We start from the raw sequence: 23,902 nt of genomic DNA on the forward strand, positions 1-23,902 counted from the left end.
AAATCTGGAAAAATTAGAACTCTTAAAATGTGGCCATGCAAAAACAATTTTTTGCAAAAAAAAGCGTCTTTTAGCGTGTGCCAAACAAAAACCCGCTAAAACCCCCCCACTATAAATAGTAAATCAAGCCCCCCTTCATCACACCCTTAGTTAAAGAAAAATAATAAAATTAAAAAAATGTATTTATTTCCATTTTCCCGTTAGGGTTAGGGCTAGAGATGGGGTTGGGGTTTGGATTACGTTTACGGTAGGGATTACGGTTGGGATTAGGGTTAGGGGTGTGGTTAGGGTGGGGATTAAGGTTAGGGGTGTGTTCAGGTTAGGGGCGTGTTCGGGTTAGGGGTGTAGCTAGGGTTATGGTTAGCGTTGGGATTAGGGTGGAGGGCGTGTTCGGGTTAGGGTTGGAGTGAGAATTGGGGGATTTCCACTGTTTAGGCACATCAGGGGCTCTCCAAACGCGACATGGCATCCGATCACAATTCCAGCCAATTCTGCGTTGAAAAAGTAAAACAATGCTCCTTCCCTTCCAAGCCCTGCCATGCGCCCAAAGAGTGGTTTACCCCCACATATGGGGTATTAGCGTACTCAGGACAAATTGGACAACAACTTTTGCGGTCCAATTTCTCGTTGTACCCTTGGGAAAATACAAAACTGGGGGCAAAAATTCATTTTTGTGGAAATTAAAAGATTATTTATTTTCACGGCTCTGCGTTATAAACTGTAGTGAAACACTTGGGGGTTCAAAGTTCTCCTAATACATCTAGATAAGTTCCTTGGGGGGTCTAGTTTCCAATATGGGGTCACTTGTGGGGGGGTTGTACTGTTTGGGTACATCAGAGGCTCTGCAAATGCAACGTGATGCCCACAGACCAATCCATTTAAGTCTGCATTCCAAACGGTGCTCCTTCCCTTCCGAGCTCTGCCATGCGCCCAAACAGTGATTCCCCTCCACATATGGGGTATCGACTTACTCAGGATAAATTGGACAACAACTTTTGGGGTCCAATTTATCCTGTTACCCTTGGGAAAATACAAAACTGGAGGTAAAAATCATTTTTTTGGAAAAAAAACCAATATTTTTTTATTTTCACGGCTCTATATTATAAACTGTAGTGAAACACTTGGGGGGTCAACGTTCTTACAACACATCTAGATAAGTTCCTTGGGGGGGGTCAAGTTTCCAAGATGGGGTTTTTATTTTCACGGCTCTGTATTATAAACTGTAGTGAAACACTTGGGGGTTCAACGTTCTTACAACACATCTAGATAAGTTCCTTGGGGGGGTCAAGTTTCCAAGATGGGGGTTTTTATTTTCACGGCTCTGTATTATAAACTGTAGTGAAACACTTGGGGGTTCAACGTTCTTACAACACATCTAGATAAGTTCCTGGGGGGGGGTGTCAAGTTTCCAAGATGGGGTCACTTATGGGGTGTTTACACTGTTTAGGCACATCAGGGGCTCTCCAAACACGACATGGCGTCCTTGCTCAATTCCAGCCATTTGCATTGAAAAGTCAAATGGCCCCCCTTCCCTTCCAAGCTCTGCCATGCCCCAAAACAGTGGTTTACCCCCATATATTGGGTATCGGCATACTCAAAACAAATTGCACAATAACATTTGGGGTCCAATTTCTTCTGTTACCCTTGGGGAAAAAAAAAAAAAAAAAAAAGGATATTTTATTTTTACGGCTCTACATTATAAACTTCTGTGAAGCACTTTGGGGTCAAAGTGCTCACCACACATCTGGATAAATTCCTTAGGGGGTCTACTTTCCGAAATGGTGTCGCTTGTGGGGGGGTTTCAATGTTTAGGCACATCAGGGGCTCTCCAAACACGACATGGCGTCCCATCTCAATTCCAGCCAATTTTGCATTGAAAAGTCAAATGGCGCTCCTTCCCTTCTGAGCTCTGCCATGCCCCTAAACAGTGGTTTACCCCCCATATATTGGGTATCAGCATACTCAAAACAAATTGCACAACAACTTTTGGGGTCCATTTTCTCCTGTTACCCTTGGTAAAATAAAACAAATTGGATCTGAAGTAAATTGTTTGTGAAAAAAAGTTAAATGATCAGTTTTTTTTTTTTTAACATTCCAAAAATTCCTGTGAAGCACCTGAAGGGTTAATAAATTTCTTGAATGTGGTTTTGTGCACCTTCAGGGGTGCAGTTTTTAGAATTGTCACTTTTGGGCATTTTCTATCATATAGACCCCTCAAAGTGACTTCAAATTTTGTGGTCCCTAAAAAAAAAAAATGGTGTAAAAATGAGAAATTGCTGGTCAACTCTTAACCCTTATAACTTTCTAGCAAAAAAAAAAATAATTTCAAAAATTGTGCAGATGTAAAGTAGACATGTGGAAAATGTTATAAACTATTTTGTGTGACATGATGCTCTGATTTAGGGGCATAAAAATTACAAGTTTGAAAATTGTGGAAAAAAATTTAATTTTGCAAAAAGTTTGAAAATTTGACAAACACAAGAAATTTTGAAGAAATTTTACCACTATCATAAAGTACAATGTCAGAAAAAAACAGTTTCAGAATCGGTGGGATCCTTTTAAAGGGAACCTATCACCCCGTTTTTTTCGGTATGAGATAAAAATACTGTTAAATATGGCCTGAGCTGTGCATTACAATAGTGTAGTTTGTGGACCCCGATTCCCCACCTATGCTGCCGAAATACGTTACCAAAGTAGTCATTTTCGCCTGTCAATCAGGCTGGTCAGGTCGGATGGGCGTGGCTTCTTCCCCCAGATATTGCGTAGTTTTCCGTTGGTGGCGTAGTGGTGTGCGCATGTCCAAGGTCCCCAATCCTGCACGGGGGGGTGAAAATAGCAGCGATGTCCGTTATTCCATTGGTGGTCGGTGGGCGCGGCCATCTTCCTTTGGCCGCGCGTGCGCAGAAGCGGCGCTCTGCTGGCCGCGGCTTCAGGAAAATGGCCGCCGCGATCTCCATCTGCGCACGCGCGGCCATTTTCCTGAAGCCGCGGCCAGCAGAGCGCCGCTTCTGCGCACGCGCGGCCAAAGGAAGATGGCCGCGCCCACCGACCACCAATGGAATAACGGACATCGCTGCTATTTTCACCCCCCCGTGCAGGATTGGGGACCTTGGACATGCGCACACCACTACGCCACCAACGGAAAACTACGCAATATCTGGGGGAAGAAGCCACGCCCATCCGACCTGACCAGCCTGATTGACAGGCGAAAATGACTACTTTGGTAACGTATTTCGGCAGCATAGGTGGGGAATCGGGGTCCACAAACTACACTATTGTAATGCACAGCTCAGGCCATATTTAACAGTATTTTTATCGCATACCGAAAAAAACGGGGTGATAGGTTCCCTTTAAGTGTTCCAGAGTTATAACTACATAAAGTGACAGTGGTAAGATTTCAAAATTAAGACCTGGTCATCTACAAAGTGGCTTGGTCCTTAACGGGTTAAAACTGATGACACGTACGACATAATTAACAATTCCCATCAAAAATATTTAATAGGGCAGTAGTATAAAAAGAAAAAAAAAATTCTAAACTCCTATAATTACTTAGGGTAGGCTGGATGGGACTGTAAGGGTATGTGTCCACGTTCAGGATTGCATCAGGATTTGGTCAGGATTTTCCATCAGTATTTGTAAGCCAAAACCAGGAGTGGAACAATTAGAGGAAAAGTATAACAGAAACATATGCACCACTTCTGCATTTATCACCCACTCCTGGTTTTGGCTTACAAATACTGATGAAAAATCCTGACCAAATCCTTATGCAATCCTGAACGTGGACACATACCCTAAGGGTATGTTCCCAAGGTCAGGAATGGCTCAGTATCTGCTCAGGATTTGACGCAGATGAAATCTGCATCTAAGGTCACTGGGAGGTCACCTGCATTTTTGTGTTTTTTTTCCGCATGCCTTTTTGATGTGTTTTTTCCATTGCATGTGTGGGTTTTTTCGTCACTTGAAATAAAGCGAACTGAAAGTTTGCTTCTGGGAAGGGAAAAATAAAAGTGATTTCCTGTTTGCAGAAATATTGGGTTTGTTTCCACGGTCAGTAAATGCTGCGTCCAATCCTTAGCGGCCAGATGTTACAGCATAGTGGATGGGATTTCAAGAAATCCCATGCCGACTATGCGTGCACCGACGCCCGCGGATCACCGGCGGAGACGGACATGCCGAGCGTCTTTCCAGACCGCAGCATGTCTATGTAGTGGAGACGCTCAGTCTCCGCTGCATAAATTACTCATTCACTAAAATTAGATGCTCTAAAACCGCATTATCTTCCTAATCACTTGCGTATTAAGTGCAGGAACGCAGCTTACTATGCATGTGAACTAATTTACATAATAGTGAATCTTTTGACACATCCGGACATACACAACACAGGAAGTGGAGGAAAGCACGGGAGCCCCCTCTTTAATAAATAATAATTTAAAAAAAATGGAGTGGGGGCCCTCTCTATTTGTTAACCAGCCAGAGTAAAGCAGACTACTTGGACTGGTATTTCAGGCTGGTAAGGATCCAATATCCCTGAAACTTACCAGCCTGATAATACCGAGCCGCATCAGTCTTCTTAGTCTTAGATGGGTAGTGTGGCGAGCACTCTTGCTGAAATCCAAGGTGCTGGTGAAGTGGGATGGCAATCCCCGTATAGAGTAATGTTCAATCACCGCACACTCTCTTTATAGATTCTTGTGAAGACTTATTCATATATAGTCGCTGTTGCAGCCTGCAATCCAAGGCGCAGGTGTGCCGGACCTACCCAGGACCCAGGTGTCCTTTTGCAAGCAGGATATCCTTTACACTGTTCAGTGAACTTTGAACTTTGCCAACAGCTACTATTTGAATAAGATCCTATGAGGATCGAAATGTTATGTTCTTGTCGCCTCACCATTTTCTCTATCCCTGCACCAACTCCTGCATCCACATCTGTGTAATAAAGTCTTCAAAAGCATCTAGCAAGAGTGTGCTGTGATAGAGTAATGTTCAATCTTGGATGGTTAGCAAAAATAGTGGAATCCCCTCCAAAAAAAAAAAACAGCTTGGGATCCCCTTATATTTGTTAACCAGCCAAGGAAAAAGCAGACAGCAGCAGCCTGGTATTCTTTGGTGTGCGGTGGTCACCTGCACTGCAGTTCACGATCAGCTGACCATGAGAACTTGGCAAGTGACTAGAGATAACCCCGGCTGTCACGTGCACGGCAGTTCTCGCGGTCAGCTCAGCACATCGCGAAAACGGCAGTGGATGCGAAGTTCCGGCTGTGTCACAAGGTAAGACATTATTTAAATTACTTCACATGCGTAGTAATTAATGTCCTTAATACGCATGTGACTATAAAGAAAATGCGGCTTTACCGCATGTAGTGATACTCTATGGGTAATTTACGCTGCGGAGACTGAGCGTCTCTGCAACATAAATTGACATACTGTGGTTTGGAAAGACGCGCCGCAAATCCGTTTACTCAGGGATGCCAGGGGAGTCTCCGAAAACATAGTGGAGATGGGATTTCATGAAATCCCATCCACTATGCTGTAACATCTGGCCGCTGCGGGTTGGACACTGCGGATGTATGCAATATCAGCCTTGATCATAGTTGTGGACCATATTTAAATACATAGTAATCCTATATTCAACCTGGTGGTGGGATGCAGCTAAACCTCAACACATGTTTTGCTTCGTCTTCTTCCCCCTACAGCAAGTAAGTGGTGGTAGAACATGTAAATAATGGGGTACTTGGTTAATGCAATTTTGATCAACAAATCATAAAAGCCATCCCACCACGACAAGGTGTACCCATAGAGATGGCCCTAACCCAGTGTTTCTCAACTCCAGGTCATGTTTTCAGGATTTCCTTAGTATTGCACAGGCGATGGAATTAATGCTTGAGCAGGTGATGAAATTTTCACCTGTGCAATACTAAGGAAATCCTGAAAACATGACCTGTTGTGGGGTCTTGAGGACTGGAGTTGAGAAACACTGCCCTAACCTGTCTTTAGTGTTTACACCTTACCATGTGTCAAACTAATGTGAATAAGGGCAGAGCAGGACAGGGTCTCAACTGAGACACCCATTCATGGGAAGCTATAGAGATTAAATACTTTGCTCAGAAAGCATTGTGGATTAAAGCAGAGAAGTTCACACTGAACATTTTGTATGTATGCGCTACAGGAGCATGAACAAGGCAGTTAAAACACCACTTTCAGCATGGTGTTTATGCAAGCAAAATAACAAAATGAAGTATCTTCCAAACATTCAGAAGTTTGCAATGCTGGGAGGATAATTATGAACACAAGTTTAGTTACCCCTTAAATTATTGCATTCTCGATGAAGTAACCTCCCTTATATAAGGAGTCTTCAATGTTTTCAGTATTTTTGTGGTTATTAATTATTTTTCACAATTTGGTTTAGGCGGAGTGTGATTGAAGCTGTGTACAACAAGCTGAACCCCTATAGAAATGATGACACTGTAAGTATATTAATTTTTTTTTTTTCCCATCAAGTTGTGAAAAATTGTCCTATGCAAAAACAACTTTCCAGGGGATTGATGTGCGATGAATTTGTGTAATGTGCACCAACTGTACATAACTAAACAGGAGATGGCATCTTGGATCTCAGTGCTACTATACATAAAGTGAGCTTGCAAAGTAGAATTGGTCTTTTTTTCATGACTCCAGTCTGGGTCTCCCATCGAAGTCCTCTGCTTCAGATGTGCTCCTGACTAAAAATCCATTGTCTTCAGTTAGGCAAGGGAGTCCAAAATGTCAACATTGAACTGTTTGACCTTAGACTAAACTACATGAGGTGTCGCATCCTAAACCATACCCCTCTTAAAAGCCATGCTCACTTGTCAGACAAGGTACTGTATAAAACTTAAAAAATATGGTGCAAGTCATAAGTCTGTGTGTGTTTGTTCTTTTTGGTGCAATTTTAAACCAGACTTTTTGCACATTAAAGCTTGATCAAAATGTCCAACTTTCTACAGCTACTCTACAAGGTAACAGTCTACAAACATATACAGTAATTGCTATCTGTCCTGTAGCGCTGCAGAGTTTGTGTTAACAGGTGCTGTAGACAAAAGTTTAGATCAAGAAAATTGCTTGTGAGGGTGAACATAGGCATTAAATGTTTTAGATAAAACCGCTTTTAAACTTCTAAAATAAGTTTCTAACCGTATTTTTTTTTTTTTCCCCCCCCCTCTTTCATCTCAAGGATTCTGCATCAGCTGATGACATGTGGTAAATGTATCCGTTTAGCAATGGAGTTTACATCCATCCTCAATGAACATACAGCCCAACCTCTGATCCTTCTTAACGTCCATCCTCAACCTTTATTCCCCCTCCCCCCCAATTTTAAGAAGGGAATATGATGTGGGTGAGCTTGGTGAAAAATAAAACTCCCATCAGTACAAATAAACCCGAATATTGTACTGTTCCTAATACCCTTTCTTTCTCTACACATTTTTTTTTTTCTTTTTCGTTTTGTAAAAAAAAAAATTAGAATTTTCTGTTAATGTACTTTCAGACAATACATGTTGTAAATCAGACTCCAGCAAATTTTGTTGTATGATTTTTTTTTTTTTTGTAAAGTGCAATTGTCCTTGTACAAAATTTGTCATATTTAATTATGGACTGCAAATTTCTCTAAAAGTTACAGGAGGTCTAGCTTATGTGATGCAACCAGTTATCTAACCCTATATGTTCATGTGGTGGTTTTAGATTGGGTAAAAAAGAGCGAGGGAAAAGAAAAAAAAAAAAAAAAAAAGCAGCAACATAACCAGCTGGGTGTCCCCTATGAGATTGTTTATTGACTTGTAACTTTAGTGTACAGTATTTTTCAGGATGAAGATCAGCCTTCTATTCTGACAGCTTCTGATTTTTATTTTTTTTTCCTCCCCATAACCCCCCCCCCCCCCCCCCCCCCCCCCGACTCGGGCCTTTTTGATTATAAGGATTGTTCCTCCTTTTTGATATTAAAAATGTGACTGAAATGGCAGTCTTTTATGAACAAATATGTACCCAAGATTTAAACATTCAGATCCATTAACAAGTAATCAGTTGTGTGTGTCGATTTGTTTTTTTTAATTATAAATAACTACACTGGCTGGGTCTGTTGCTGCTACAAGAGTTTTGAATTCCATTTTATCAATAAAGCTTGATTTGACAAACACAATCATTAACGAGTAATGTCTCGTGTGCTATTCATATCGAGGAGGAAAAAATAAATTGACTTCATAATATAGCAAAAAATAAAAGAATGTACATTTTGCAGCTTTTCTATATATTAAGGGTGTTTCAAGCAACAATGTTTTTGTCCTGAGCTCTACCTGTGGTCAAAAATAATTAAGTACTGACCTTAATTTTCACCTAACCAGCTCACTTGATAAGGAAAGCTAGAGCATTTGTGACGAGATGCAGCATGTTGATGTCTAATTACTGGTTTTGTACCACCCAATAAGGCAAGCAAACTTAGCCCACATAAATCTAGAAATGGAGCTGCAGATTTGTGCACCTTATGTTCGTACAAGGTTTCTGATATTTGGATTTATTTTTGTTTTTGCCCTTAACTTTTTACGTTAGAGCGCAGAGAAAACAAAACTTTTTCCAGATTGCGTGGGTCACTCAGAACCCATGTGGCCATGGTAGGAATGGATTACATTATTATTAATGGTATAGTGACACTTGACATCTTTTTCGACAGTGTTGTCACTGATAGACCTAATATTGTGCTTTGGAATCACAAATCACAGAGCTGGCTTCAAGTCGATGACCACTTGTTTTGCACTAGGTTGTCATCTGATCCTCCTCATGGGTATTGGACTGCCTTTTTTAAGAAATATTGCAAAGTATGGGCATTGCAGACATAACCATGTAAAGGCTTATTTATGATGCTGGGAAGCGGTCTAGCTTCACAACCACTAGTGTATTTCTGCAGTTGCAACATGTATGGTAAATTGGTTGCCTAGATAAAACAGTCAAGGAATTTCTTTCCCTGTAGTTGTGGCTTTACATTGCTCCTCCTATATTTTTAATCTGAATTTTTAGTTTTTGTAACAATGTTTCTGTATTGACATCCTTACCCCATCATAGAGGTGCTGAAACTTGTCTGATTTTCCATTTTGTTTCTTTTTGCAAGCATGAATGAAGAACACACACATGTATTGTATTAAAAATGTGTTTTTTGCGGGGTTCACCAGACAGGTCTTTTATTTAATTTTTGAATAAAGACTGCAAATTGTTCCATTGTTGTACAGTGAAAAATGCTGTTGTAACCATAATTTTACTTAGTGATTTATGTGCATGTGATCACAAGGATAACAGCTCTCTGAATGTTTGATTTCACTAGTAAATTATTTTTTCCTAGATTCATGAACCAGTGCCATTTTTATTTTGTGCTTTAAAAGTATCCAATTACATTTCCTCATCAAAGGGCACAACATCCAATAAGTCAATGGCAATTGGCATGATCAATATATACTTGCAGGGGTTGTCCACTATTGGACAAACTGTGCCTAATCACTACAGGGTCCCAGAAAGTCTATACTTTTCTATTGCAATGTTGGCACTGCTATTCCTGGTGGGTCACATGGCATTCACATGTGCTTCCATCCTGTCTCATTAATGTTCTGTCAGAGCAGATGTCCGCTTTGACAAAATAGTAAAGCTTGCAGCCTATCGACAGTAGCTGATTGGCTGTGGCGATAATGTTACACAAGAAAATAACGTGACCCGCCAAGATGAGCAGCGCCAGCATCTCTGGAAGGTGCTGCTGTGGGAGGAGAGTAGATTATTTTCTCTGAGGCCCTGGAATGATTAATCCGGGGTTGTCCATTAGTGGACAACCTCCTTTAAAGGAAATCGGTCAGCAAATCTTTTTTTTCTATGTAATATGAGAGTACCATGATGTATGGGCAGAGATCCTGATTCCAGCGATGTCACTAACTAGACTGCTTGGTGCAATTTTGATAGAATCCCAGCTTTCTCTGCTGTAGATGTAGGAGAGCTCAGAATGCTGAGCTGTGTATAACCACATCCACAACCCTGGTTGGCAGCTTCCTTTGTACATAGTCATTAAGCTGCTAGTCGGTGGTGGGGGCAGGGTTACACTCAGCTGGACTGGCTTGCATGGGACACCTAGTCCTGTAGTGATTAATAATCTCATGCTGATTAAACACTGTATTGAAACTTGTGCAAGCAGCTGAACAAGTGACATCCCTATCCCTGCGATCAAGCCATCTACCCCTACATCATGTTGTGTTCAGATTAAATGGCTATAACCTGCTGACAGATTCCCTTTAAGGTTGAAATATAGCATATAAAATGTAGTTTTGACTAGTATAAAGTGTACAGAATTTAATCTGCAATTATCACCGGTTGCATCGATGTCACTTTATGGGGATAAAACCCTATGGTATTTTTCACTGATTCACTGTAGGCTCCTCATGGTGTATTCAAACGTATGTTTTTGCAAACACTGAAGGGATGCCAGAACACTTCTTATAGTTTCTAGCATTGGGTACACTGGTCCACAAATTATATTAAAGACACAAAAGACAATTGCCTATTTCTGTTGATTTTTATGGACTTTAGACCTGTGCACCTCTTCATAACGTTCGTCCAGCACAGGCATGTGCAATCGGTTGGACAGTCATAATAATTTAGGGCTTGACTCACACTTGTATGACTTGCCAAAGGTGGTGCATTTCATATGGTCTTGAGTCTGCACAAGGATTAATCCCATTAATTAAAACTATAACCCCTTTGTGTTTATCTGCTGGTTTTCCTGCACAGAATCTGCAGGAATAGGTAACATGGTACTTTTTATTAAAATTTAGCGCTTTTTTTTTTCCCTTTGACCCCCTCTTTTCCTACCCCACTAGAAACTATAGCATTTATCTTTTAGGCTAAACGCATGTCTGTAAATTGGTCTAAAATTTAAAAATGTCCAAAATGAAACTATACCAGAGTTGCCATTTACTTTTTACTGTGGTTTTCCCAAATGCAAATTTACTTAAAAAAATAAATAAAATTAAAATCTATGGCACCACAAAAAATTGCTGCTGCATGTTACTGGGCTGTTCAGCAACGTAAATGCTCCATACATCTTCCTGTCATCACGCCTTTATTTTTGACACTCTGGCACTATTTATTTTTTTTAGACAGGCATTACAGGTCCTAGATTGTTGGACCTGTAGTAAGACGTTTTCTATGCTACTTTTAATTGATTTTAGTTGTGTTTTTCAAGGTATTCCTTCTGTAAAATGGTGGTGTCACTCATATGATGTCTACATACATTTATAGTCCTGCTGATTCCCTACTAAACGATTCACCAAATGCTTATATTTGCAAGCAGGTTTGTTTCAGAATTGTTTTTTTTTTTAATTTAAATTCACATTTTTGCGATGCTTGTTGCTTGAGAATATATACCGTGTAAGCTGAGATTTTCAACCCATTTTTTGACTTACTCGAATCATTGTCCCAGGGGTCGGTGGGGGAGGGTGAGCGGCAGGAGTGGCGGCTGTCACATCATGCTCGTCTGCTCCCGGCGCGATCTCTGCGCTTCTCTGATGGTCTTCGACGCCTGCAGCTCTTCCTGTGTTCAGCGGTCACGTGGTACCACTCATTAGTCATGAATATGGATGTGACTCCACTCCCATAGGTGTGGAGCGCATATTCATTACTTTAATGAGCAGTACCATGTGACCGCTGAACACAAAGAGCTGCAGGGGCCAGAGACCTTCTGAGAAGCAGATACAGGGTCAGGATGGGGTGAGTATGACGGGGGAGGGTGAGACATGCAATATACACGTGTCCCCGTTCCTCCGCCTGGCTTTGTCTTCCGCGTCCTCTGGCTTTGATGTTCAGGTCAGAGCATGTGATGATGTGGTTAGTGTGCACCCTCTGCCTGAACAGTCTCTGCAGACACCTGGAAGACACAGCAGCGCGCGGCGGTGGAACGGGGACAGGTGAATATCGCAAGTGCCGGGGGCCTGAGCCAGCGGTGACTCCGGCACCTGATCCCATAGCGCGGCGGTGTTCCCGCCTGCTCAGGCCCCCGACACTCGGCACCCAGCGATGAGAGGTTGAGTATGTATTTATTTACTTTTTTAGCAGCAGCAGCAGCATACGGGTCATATTATGCTATGGAGCCATCAACCTTTATGGAGCAGCATATGGGGCATGATATGCTATGGATCATCTTATGGGGCCATCAACCTTTGGGCAGCATTATATGGGGCATAATATTCAAGACTTCTTGAAAAAGGTTCACTGCATTGAACCGAAACGTCGCCATCATGGGCTAAATAAAACCGCTCCTTACTCACAGACAGTGGTGTGCGGTTTCCTTTTTGGATCACTGTATGCAAGGTTTGGTATATTTAAAAGCGATAAATTTATTAGTTACAAAAAACACTCATACAAAAAAGACCAATAAAATAGACATGATACAAAAACACATGAACACGTTATCTGTAAATACCCGTGTACAGAACACAAGAGTGTAAAGAAAGACACCAGGATTAATAGAGGAGCGTACCACATAAACCATTAGCTGTACATGTTCTTAATGTGGACCATAACTAAGGTGCTACCAAGCCAAAATCTCCATGTGTAACTATGAATAAAATACTATGTCTATCACCCTCTGTGTGTCCTATGCCATATGGACACGAGTGGTGAAAGAGCTATAGACCATGCGTTATGTGCACCCTAAGGTCCTAGACACAAAAACCTTGTGGACCCTGGAAACGCTAGTGGTCCTGAAAAAACGGTTATCATATTGAACACATGGGAGGCTGGTCTCACCTGGTATGCGGACGCTCCAGCACGCACCCCGACGCACGTTTCGCTACCTGTAAGTACTTGCTTTATCAAGGGGAATAGTGTGGATTGAGAATGGTTTTCAGGACCTTATATCGTCCTGACAACGGTCATGTGACCATCATGTGATGGTAACCACCCCCCGGCCGTATTGGACGGCGCACGCCCACATCACTGCAGTCATCTCCCCGCCCCCGCCCGGACCTGCCCAGCCACACATAGGAGCAGGCACCGATAGGTCCCGATCCCATGCGCAGATGGGCGCCGCCGGACGAGAGCGGGTGACCGACCCCAGTAACACTGTTAGTGCGCACCACGGCCAGGGTGTATATAAGGTGACCATATGCTAGATAAAAACTAAAAAATACATGTGTGACACATAAATAAACGATAGAGGTTCTCCCATATAGCAGGGGGTCCAAACTTTTGCAAAAATTCTCCCAATATATTGGTATTGTCCGATCTTGTGTTCCAAATAACCATATAGATCTTTTGCTGCTTGTAGCATATGCGGAACTTAATCATATTGCTATATTCACTGCTCACTATGGAAAAACCTGCATCATGTGAAACAACAACAAATAAAAAAAGTGTGATTAAAACCAGACACAAAAACACATACAAATAAAATACAGGATGGTAAAGGGGAAAAAACAATAATATATTGGATGGGGAGATAATTCTACAAAAATGCAGCGAAATTCAGGGATTCATTTAGCCCAGCCGGTTTCATAGTTCCCAATGTTACAATCCATCGCAATTCACGTTGCGCTAACAGCTTTTTAACATCCCCCCCTCTAATGCCAGTGTGTATGACATCTATACCTCTTACAAAAAAATTTTTTGGATTGCAATTATGTACCATACGGAAGTGCCTCGGTATTGTTTTGAGGGATGACACATCTTCTACTGTTGCCGCAGCCTCAATGTCACGCACGTGCTCTCTAATGCGTACTCTTAACTCCCTAGATGTTAACCCGATATATATAAGAGGGCAACCACAAGTAGCGTAGTAAATTACATTCTGTGTACTACACGAGATATACTACCCTATTTTGTACTCTTTATGATCCACTGACGCAAAAGATGACGTTTGGCATGTATTACTGCATGCCAGACAGTGACCACATTTGAAAAATCCTTTTCTGGGTTGTGTGTTGCCAAAATACTTTTTAGTTGGGGCCACATAGTGGCTCCTGACCAATAGGTCTCCAAGATTTTTTGCGCGTCGGGAAGTCATAAGAGGTCTGTCTGACAGAAAGGGTCTCAGGGAGGATTCCGCCCCAAGCACAGGCCAGTATCTAGTCAATATGTCTCTCATGCTGTCCCACTCATGGTTATATGTCGAAATAAATCGTATGTTGTCATCCTTTTTCTTATGCTTTTTTTGATACAACAGAGAGGTGCGGGACACTGACTTGGCCTTATTATACCCGTGCTTAATGCACCTCCGACTATAACCTCGATGTTGAAACCGTTCTCTCAAGTCTGAAGCCTGCATTTCGAATCTCTGGTCTGTCGAGCAGATCCGCCGCATCCTCAGGAACTGTCCAACCGGGACGGCCCTTACTGTAGACTGGTTGTGCGCAGTCGTGGCGTGAATCAGTGAGTTGACAGACGTTTCTTTGCGAAAGACATCAGTCTGGATGGTGGATGTGTGGTCCACCTCCAGGCTAATGTCCAGAAAGTCAATTTTGGTCCTGTTATATTTGTATGTCAACTTGATGTTATAATCATTTCTATTCAGATCCGCCATGAACTCCTCCAGCTGCTGCACTGTCCCCCGCCAAAACATCAAGATGTCATCAATATAGCGTAACCAGCACAGCACATGGTCCGCGGCCCCCGACCCGGCGTCACCGAAAACCAACCTCTCCCAGAAACCCAAAAAGAGGTTAGCGTACGCCGGGGCACAGGCCGCGCCCATGGCTGCGCCGCGCTTTTGTTGATAAAACTGATCTTTAAAGGTGAAGAAGTTGTGCGTGAGGACAAAGTGCAGCAGCTCAAGAATGAGCTCACACGGGGCCGTCCAAGTTGGAGGTCCCGAGGAAGAAGCGGACCGCCCGAATACCATCATCATGGTTAATGCAGGTATACAAGGTTTCTACATCAGCTGTTACTAGAATAATATCACGACCCACAAAGGCACCGTCAACCCTCGTGAGGACATCCGTCGTGTCCTTAACATAAGAGGGTAAGGTCTCTACAATTGTTTTTAAATAATAATCAACAAATTTACAAATGGGGTCTTATGTTAAGGACACGACGGATGTCCTCACGAGGGTTGACGGTGCCTTTGTGGGTCGTGATATTCTAGTAACAGCTGATGTAGAAACCTTGTATACCTGCATTAACCATGATGATGGTATTCGGGCGGTCCGCTTCTTCCTCGGGACCTCCAACTTGGACGGCCCCCTGTGTGAGCTCATTCTTGAGCTGCTGCACTTTGTCCTCACGCACAACTTCTTCACCTTTAAAGATCAGTTTTATCAACAAAAGCGCGGCGCAGCCATGGGCGCGGCCTGTGCCCCGGCGTACGCTAACCTCTTTTTGGGTTTCTGGGAGAGGTTGGTTTTCGGTGACGCCGGGTCGGGGGCCGCGGACCATGTGCTGTGCTGGTTACGCTATATTGATGACATCTTGATGTTTTGGCGGGGGACAGTGCAGCAGCTGGAGGAGTTCATGGCGGATCTGAATAGAAATGATTATAACATCAAGTTGACATACAAATATAACAGGACCAAAATTGACTTTCTGGACATTAGCCTGGAGGTGGACCACACATCCACCATCCAGACTGATGTCTTTCGCAAAGAAACGTCTGTCAACTCACTGATTCACGCCACGACTGCGCACAACCAGTCTACAGTAAGGGCCGTCCCGGTTGGACAGTTCCTGAGGATGCGGCGGATCTGCTCGACAGACCAGAGATTCGAAATGCAGGCTTCAGACTTGAGAGAACGGTTTCAACATCGAGGTTATAGTCGGAGGTGCATTAAGCACGGGTATAATAAGGCCAAGTCAGTGTCCCGCACCTCTCTGTTGTATCAAAAAAAGCATAAGAAAAAGGATGACAACATACGATTTATTTCGACATATAACCATGAGTGGGACAGCATGAGAGACATATTGACTAGATACTGGCCTGTGCTTGGGGCGGAATCCTCCCTGAGACCCTTTCTGTCAGACAGACCTCTTATGACTTCCCGACGCGCAAAAAATCTTGGAGACCTATTGGTCAGGAGCCACTATGTGGCCCCAACTAAAAAGTATTTTGGCAACACACAACCCAGAAAAGGATTTTTCAAATGTGGTCACTGTCTGGCATGCAGTAATACATGCCAAACGTCATCTTTTGCGTCAGTGGATCATAAAGAGTACAAAATAGGGTAGTATATCTCGTGTAGTACACAGAATGTAATTTACTACGCTACTTGTGGTTGCCCTCTTATATATATCGGGTTAACATCTAGGGAGTTAAGAGTACGCATTAGAGAGCACGTGCGTGACATTGAGGCTGCGGCAACAGTAGAAGATGTGTCATCCCTCAAAACAATACCGAGGCACTTCCGTATGGTACATAATTGCAATCCAAAAAATTTTTTTGTAAGAGGTATAGATGTCATACACACTGGCATTAGAGGGGGGGATGTTAAAAAGCTGTTAGCGCAACGTGAATTGCGATGGATTGTAACATTGGGAACTATGAAACCGGCTGGGCTAAATGAATCCCTGAATTTCGCTGCATTTTTGTAGAATTATCTCCCCATCCAATATATTATTGTTTTTTCCCCTTTACCATCCTGTATTTTATTTGTATGTGTTTTTGTGTCTGGTTTTAATCACACTTTTTTTATTTGTTGTTGTTTCACATGATGCAGGTTTTTCCATAGTGAGCAGTGAATATAGCAATATGATTAAGTTCCGCATATGCTACAAGCAGCAAAAGATCTATATGGTTATTTGGAACACAAGATCGGACAATACCAATATATTGGGAGAATTTTTGCAAAAGTTTGGACCCCCTGCTATATGGGAGAACCTCTATCGTTTATTTATGTGTCACACATGTATTTTTTAGTTTTTATCTAGCATATGGTCACCTTATATACACCCTGGCCGTGGTGCGCACTAACAGTGTTACTGGGGTCGGTCACCCGCTCTCGTCCGGCGGCGCCCATCTGCGCATGGGATCGGGACCTATCGGTGCCTGCTCCTATGTGTGGCTGGGCAGGTCCGGGCGGGGGCGGGGAGATGACTGCAGTGATGTGGGCGTGCGCCGTCCAACACGGCCGGGGGGTGGTTACCATCACATGATGGTCACATGACCGTTGTCAGGACGATATAAGGTCCTGAAAACCATTCTCAATCCACACTATTCCCCTTGATAAAGCAAGTACTTACAGGTAGCGAAACGTGCGTCGGGGTGCGTGCTGGAGCGTCCGCATACCAGGTGAGACCAGCCTCCCATGTGTTCAATATGATAACCGTTTTTTCAGGACCACTAGCGTTTCCAGGGTCCACAAGGTTTTTGTGTCTAGGACCTTAGGGTGCACATAACGCATGGTCTATAGCTCTTTCACCACTCGTGTCCATATGGCATAGGACACACAGAGGGTGATAGACATAGTATTTTATTCATAGTTACACATGGAGATTTTGGCTTGGTAGCACCTTAGTTATGGTCCACATTAAGAACATGTACAGCTAATGGTTTATGTGGTACGCTCCTCTATTAATCCTGGTGTCTTTCTTTACACTCTTGTGTTCTGTACACGGGTATTTACAGATAACGTGTTCATGTGTTTTTGTATCATGTCTATTTTATTGGTCTTTTTTGTATGAGTGTTTTTTGTAACTAATAAATTTATCGCTTTTATATATTTGAGAAAGCTTCCTTTGTTCTCTTCTATTAACTATGATCTATAAGGAGGATGTTTATGGTTTTTTGTGACATATGGGGGTCACAATGATGTTTCTGGAAAATTGGTTAAGGTTTGGTATATGCCTATGGAAGCTTTATTGCACCTGGACTCTCTTTGTACTGAATGTGCTGCTCTGTTTTTCTATTGCTTACTTTTATTGGTATCTATTTTTATTTTTGAAATTTACCAGTAGCTGCTGCATATCCCACCCTAGGCTTATATATCGAGTCAATAAGTTTCCCATTTTTTGTGGCAAAAATTAGGGGACTTGGCTTATACTCGATTATATACGGTGTGGGTGTGTGGAACATTTAAACGGAAAATAACTCCAAGTAAATCAAACTTATGTGAAATCAAACTGTCCACTTAGGAAGCAACACTGTTTGACAATCAATTTCACATGCTGGTGTGTAAATGGAATAGACAACAAATGGAAATTATTGGCAATTATCAAGACAATAAAGGAGTGGTTCTGCAGGTGGGGGGACCACAGACCACATCTCTTTACCAATGCATTCTGGCTGATGATTTGGTCACTTTTGAATGTTGGTTGTGCTTTCACACTCGTAGCATGAGACGGACTCTACAACCCACACAAGTGGCTCAGGTACTGCAGCTCATCCAGGATGGCACATCAATGCGAGCTGTGTCTCAGTGTAGTGTCCAGAGGCTGAGGGCGCTACCAGGAGACGAGGGGGCCGTAGAAGGGCAACAACCCAGCAGCAAGACCGCTACCTTAGCCTTTGTGCAAGGAGGAGCACTACTAGAGCCCTGCAAAATGACCTCCAGCAGGCCACAAATGTGCAGGTGTCTGCACAAACAGTTAGAAACCAGCTCCATGAGGATGCAACACCGTGCAGGACGCTTGGCATTTGCCACAGAACACCAGTATTGGCAAATTCGCCACTGGCGCCCTTTGCTTTTCACAGATGAAAGCAGGTTCACACTGAGCACATGTGACAGACGTGACAGTCTGGAGACGCCATGGAGAGCGATCTGCCTGCAGCATCCTTCAACATGACTGGTTTGGCAGTGGGTAAGTAATGGTGTGGGTAGCATTTCTTTGGAGGGCGACAGCCCTCCATGTGCTCGCAAGAGGTAGCCTGACTGCCATTAGGTACCGAGAAGAGATCCTCAGACCCCTTGTGAGACCATATACTGGTGCGGTTGGCCCTGGGTTCCTCCTAATGCAGGACAATGCCAGACCTCATGTGGCTGGAGTGTTAGCAATTCCTGCAAGATGAAGGCATTGAAGCTATGGACTGGCCAGCCTGTTCCCCAGACCTGAATCCGATTGAACACATCTTGGACATAATGTCTCGCACCATCCATCAACGTCACGTTGCACCACCCATCAACGTCACGTTGCACCACAGACTGTCCAGCAGTTGGCGGATGCTTTAGTCCAGGAGATCCCTCAGGAGACTATCCGCTGCCTCATCAGGAGCATGCCCAGGCGCTGTAGGGAGGTCATACAGGCACGTGGAGGCCACACACTACTGAGCATCATTTCCTTGTCTTGAGGCGTTTCCAGTGAAGTTGGATCAGCCTGTAGCTTCATTTTCCACTTTGATTTTGAGCATCATTCCAACTCCAGACCTCCATGGGATATTAGTTGTGATTTACGTTGATAATCTTTAGGTTTTATTGTTCTCAACACAATCCACTATGTAATGAATAAAGATTTACAACTGGAAAAGATCCCACTCCAACGAGCACTTCATCGCATTCAAACAGTCCCTCACTACTTTCAAGACCACACTCGCCACAGCAAAACAAACCTACTTCTCATCTCTCATATCCTCCCTGTCACAACCCTAAACAGTTATTCAACACCTTCAATTCTCTCCTCCGTCCCCCAGCACCTCCTCACTCCCCACTCATCTCAGCTTAAGACTTTGCCACATTTTTCAAGCAGAAGATTGAGAACATCAGAGACAGTTTTAGTGAACAACCCCCAGAGCCCTTCCAACTACCCAGCCCTCCAAAACCAACTTTTCCACCATTACAGAAGATCGACTCTACTCTCAAGATCGCATCTCACCACCTGTGTACTTGACCCGATCCCATCCCACTTCATCCCAAACCTCGCCACAGTCTTCATCCCAAACCTAACCCATCTCTTCAACCTATCCGTAACAACTGGTGTTTTCTCCTGAAGCTTTAACCCCTTAATCCCATATGACGTACTATCCCATCGAGGTGGGGTGGGCCTTAATTCCCACCGACGGGATAGTACGTCATATGCGATTGGCCGCGCTCACGGGGGGATCGCGGCCGGGTGTCAGCTGACTAGCGCAGCTGACATCCAGCACTATGCCAGGAGCGGTCACGGACCGCCCCCGGCACATTAACCCCCGGCACGCTGCGACCAAACATGATCGCAGTGTTCCGGTGGTACAGGGAAGCATCGCGCAGGGAGGGGGCTCCCTGCGTGCTTCCCTGAGATGATCAGTACAAGGCGATGTGCTCACCTTGTACCGAGCGTCTCCTCCCTACAGTCCCCGGATCCAAAATGGCCGTGGGGCTGCATCCGGGTCCTGCAGGGAGGTGGCTTACCAAGCGCCTGCTCAGTGCAGGCGCTAGTAAGCCAGGAGTGCTGTAAGTCAGATCGCCGATCTGACAGAGTGCTGTGCAAACTGTCAGATCAGCGATCTGTGATGTCTCCCCCCCCCCCTGTAAAAAAAAAAAAAAAAAAATTCCACGTGTAAAAAAAAAAAAAATAATAATAAAAAATTCCTAAATAAAGAAAAAAAAAAAATTCCCTGAAATACATTTCTTTAAATAAAAAAAACAATAAAAGTACACATATTTAGTATCGCTGAGTCTGTAACGACCCAACCTATAACTGTCCCACTAGTTAACCCCTTCAGTGAACACCGTAAAAAAAATAAAAAAGCGAGGCAGAAAGCAACGCTTTATTATCATACCGCCGAACAAAAAGTGGAATAACACGCGATCAAAAAGACATATAAATAACCATGGTACCGCTGAAAACGTCATCTTGTCCCGCAAAAAACGAGCCGCCATACAGCATCATCAGCAAAAAAAAAAAAAAAATAGTTTTCATAATAAAGTGATGCCAAAGTAATTATTTTTTCTATAAAATAGTTTTTATCGTATAAAAGCGCCAAAACATAAAAAATGATATGAATGAGGTATCGATGTAATCGTACTGAGCCGAAGAATAAAACTGCTTTATCAATTTTACCAAACGTGGAACGGTATAAACGCCCCCCCCCCCCAAAAGAAATTCATGAATAGCTGTTTTTTGGTCATTCTGCCTCACAAAAATCGGAATAAAAAGCGATCAAAAAATGTCACGTGCACGAAAATGTTACCAATAAAAACGTCAACTCGTCCCGCAAAAAACAAGACCTCACATGACTCTGGACCAAAATATGGAAAAATTATAGGTCTCAAAATGTGGAGACGCAAAAACTTTTTTGCTATAAAAAGCATCTTTTAGTGTGTGACAGCTGCCAATCATAAAAATCCGCTATAAAAGTAAATCAAACCCCCCTTCATCACCCCCTTAGTTATGGAAAAATAATAAAATTAAAAAAATGTATTTATTTCCATTTTCCCGTAAGGGCTAGGGTTATGGCTAGGGCTAGGGTTGGGGCTAAAGTTAGGGCTAGGGTTGGGGCTAAAGTTAGGGTTGGGGCTAGTTAGGGTCAGGATTTGGATTACATTTACGGTTGGGATTAGGGTTGGGATTAGAGTTAGGGGTGTGTCAGGGTTAAGGGTGTCATTAGGGTTACCGTTGGGATTAGGGTTAGGAGTGTGTTTGGATTAGGGTTTGTTAGAATTGGGGAGTTTCAACTGTTTAGGCACATCAGGGGCTCTCCAAACGCGACATGGCGTCCAATCTCAATTCCAGCCAATTCTGCGTTGAAAAAGTAAAACAGTGCTCCTTCCCTTCCGAGGTCTCCCATGCGCCCAAACGGGTTTACCCCAACATATGGGGTATCCGCGTACTTGGGACAAATTGGACAACAACTTTTGGGGTCCAAGTTCTCTTGTTACCATTGGGAAAATAAAAATTTGGGGGGCTAAAAATCATTTTTGTGGGAAATTTTTTATTTTTATTTTCATGGCTCTGCGTTATAAACTGTAGTGAAACACTTGGGGGTTCAAAGTTCTCACAACACTTCTAGATAAGTTCCTTGGGAGGTCTAGTTTCCAATATGGGGTCACTTGTAGGGGATTTCTACTGTTTAGGTGTATCAGGGGCTCTGCAAATGCAGCGCGACACCTGCGACCAATCCATCTAAGTCTGCATTCCAAATGGCGCTCCTTCCCTTCCGAGCTCTGCCATGCGCCCAAACTGTGGTTCCCCCCCACATATGGGGTATGAGCATACTCAGGACAAATTGGACAACTTTTGGGGTCCAATTTCTCCTGTTACCCTTGTGAAAATACAAAACTGGGGGCTAAAAAATCAATTTTGTGAAAAAAAAAAAAAAAAGAATTTTTATTTTCACGGCTCTGCGTTATAAACTGTAGTGAAACACTTGGGGGTTCACAGCTCTCAAAACACATCTAGATAAGTTCCTTAGGGGGTCTACTTTCCAAAATGGTGTCACTTGGGGGTTTTAATGTTTAGGCACATCAGGGGCTCTCCAAACGCGACATGGTGTCCCATCTCAATTCCAGTCAATTTTGCATTGAAAAGTCAAATGGCGCTCCTTCCCTTCCGAGCTCTGCCATGCGCCCAAACAGTCGTTTACCCCCACATATCGGGTATCCGCGTACTCAGGACAAATTGCACAACAACTTTTGGGGTCCAATTTCTTCTCTTACCCTTGGGAAAAAAAAATTGGGGGCGAAAAATCATTTTTGTGAAAAAATGATTTTTTATTTTTACGGCTCTGCATTATAAACCTCTGTGAAGCACTTGTTGGGTCAAAGTGCTCACCACACATCTAGATAAGTTCCTTAAGGGGTCTACTTTCCAAAATGGTGTTACTTGTGGGTTTCATTGTTTAGGCACATCAGGGGCTCTCCAAACACAACATGGCGTCCCATCTCAATTCCAGTCAATCTTGCACTGAAAAGTCAAATGGCGCTCCTTCTCTTCCGAGCTCTGCCATGCACCCAAACAGTGGTTTACACCCACATATGGGGTATCAGCGTACTCAGGACAAATTGTACAACAACTTTTGGGGTCCATTTTCTCCTGTTACCCTTGGTAAAATAAAACAAATTGGAGCTGAAATAAATTTTGTGTGAAAAAAAGTTAAATGTTCATTTTTATTTAAACATTCCAAAAATGCCTGTGAAACACCTGAAGGGTTAATAAACTTTTTGAATGTGGTTTTGAGCACCTTGAGGGGTGCAGTTTTTAGAATGGTGTCACACTTGGGTATTTTCTATCATATAGACCCCTCAAAATGACTTCAAATGAGATGTGGTCCCTAAAAAAAAAAATGGTGGTGTAAAAATGAGAAATTGCTGGTCAACTTTTAACCCTTATAACTCCCTAACAAAAAAAAATTTTGGTTCCAAAATTGTGCTGATGTAAAGTAGACATGTGGGAAATGTTACCTATTAAGTATTTTGTGTGACATATCTCTGTGATTTAAGGGCATAAAAATTAAAAGTTGGAAAATTGCGAAATTTTCACCAAATTTCCGTTTTTTTCACAAATTTCACAAGTTATATAGAAGAAATTTTACCACTATCATGAAGTACAATATGTCACGAGAAAAAAATGTCAGAATCGCCAAGATCCGTTGAAGCGTTCCAGACTTATAACCTCATAAAGGGACAGTGGTCAGAATTGTAAAAATCGGCCCGGTCATTAACGTGCAAACCACCCTCGGGGCTTAAGGGGTTAAACATGCCTCAATCACACCTATCCTCAAAAAGCCCCTCTTGACCCATCCTCTGTATCTAGCTATCGCCCTATATCACTTCTCTATGCCTCAAAACTACTGGAACAACACGTCCATCTTGAACTGTCCTCCCATCTATCTTCCTGCTCCCGCTTCGACCGCATACAATTAGGCTTCTGGTCACACCACTCCACTGAAACTGCCTTAACTAAGGTCATCAATGACCTGTTAACTGCCAAGAGCAACTGACACTATTCTATCCTTCTCCTGGACCTGTCCTCTGCCTTTGACACAGTGGACCGTTTCCTGTTGCTGCAGACC

General features: G+C 43.0%; 1 protein-coding gene across 2 annotated transcripts in view; it reads left to right on the top strand.

Moving 5' to 3' along the window:
* The window catches only part of PPM1A (protein phosphatase, Mg2+/Mn2+ dependent 1A), a 63,811-nt gene extending 54,444 nt beyond the window's left edge, over window positions 1-9,367 (top strand). For both annotated transcript variants that reach the window (XM_077265419.1, XM_077265428.1), the window contains exons 5-6: window positions 6,407-6,464; window positions 7,208-9,367. In XM_077265419.1, the coding sequence (XP_077121534.1) occupies window positions 6,407-6,464; window positions 7,208-7,237 (88 nt within the window). In that variant the 3' untranslated portion in view covers window positions 7,238-9,367. The remainder of the gene's footprint in view (window positions 1-6,406; window positions 6,465-7,207) is intronic.
* The last annotated feature ends 14,535 nt before the right edge of the window (window positions 9,368-23,902 follow it).

This window comes from Ranitomeya variabilis, chromosome 1, assembly GCF_051348905.1.
Source record: "Ranitomeya variabilis isolate aRanVar5 chromosome 1, aRanVar5.hap1, whole genome shotgun sequence".
Classification (NCBI taxonomy): Eukaryota; Metazoa; Chordata; class Amphibia; order Anura; family Dendrobatidae; genus Ranitomeya; species Ranitomeya variabilis.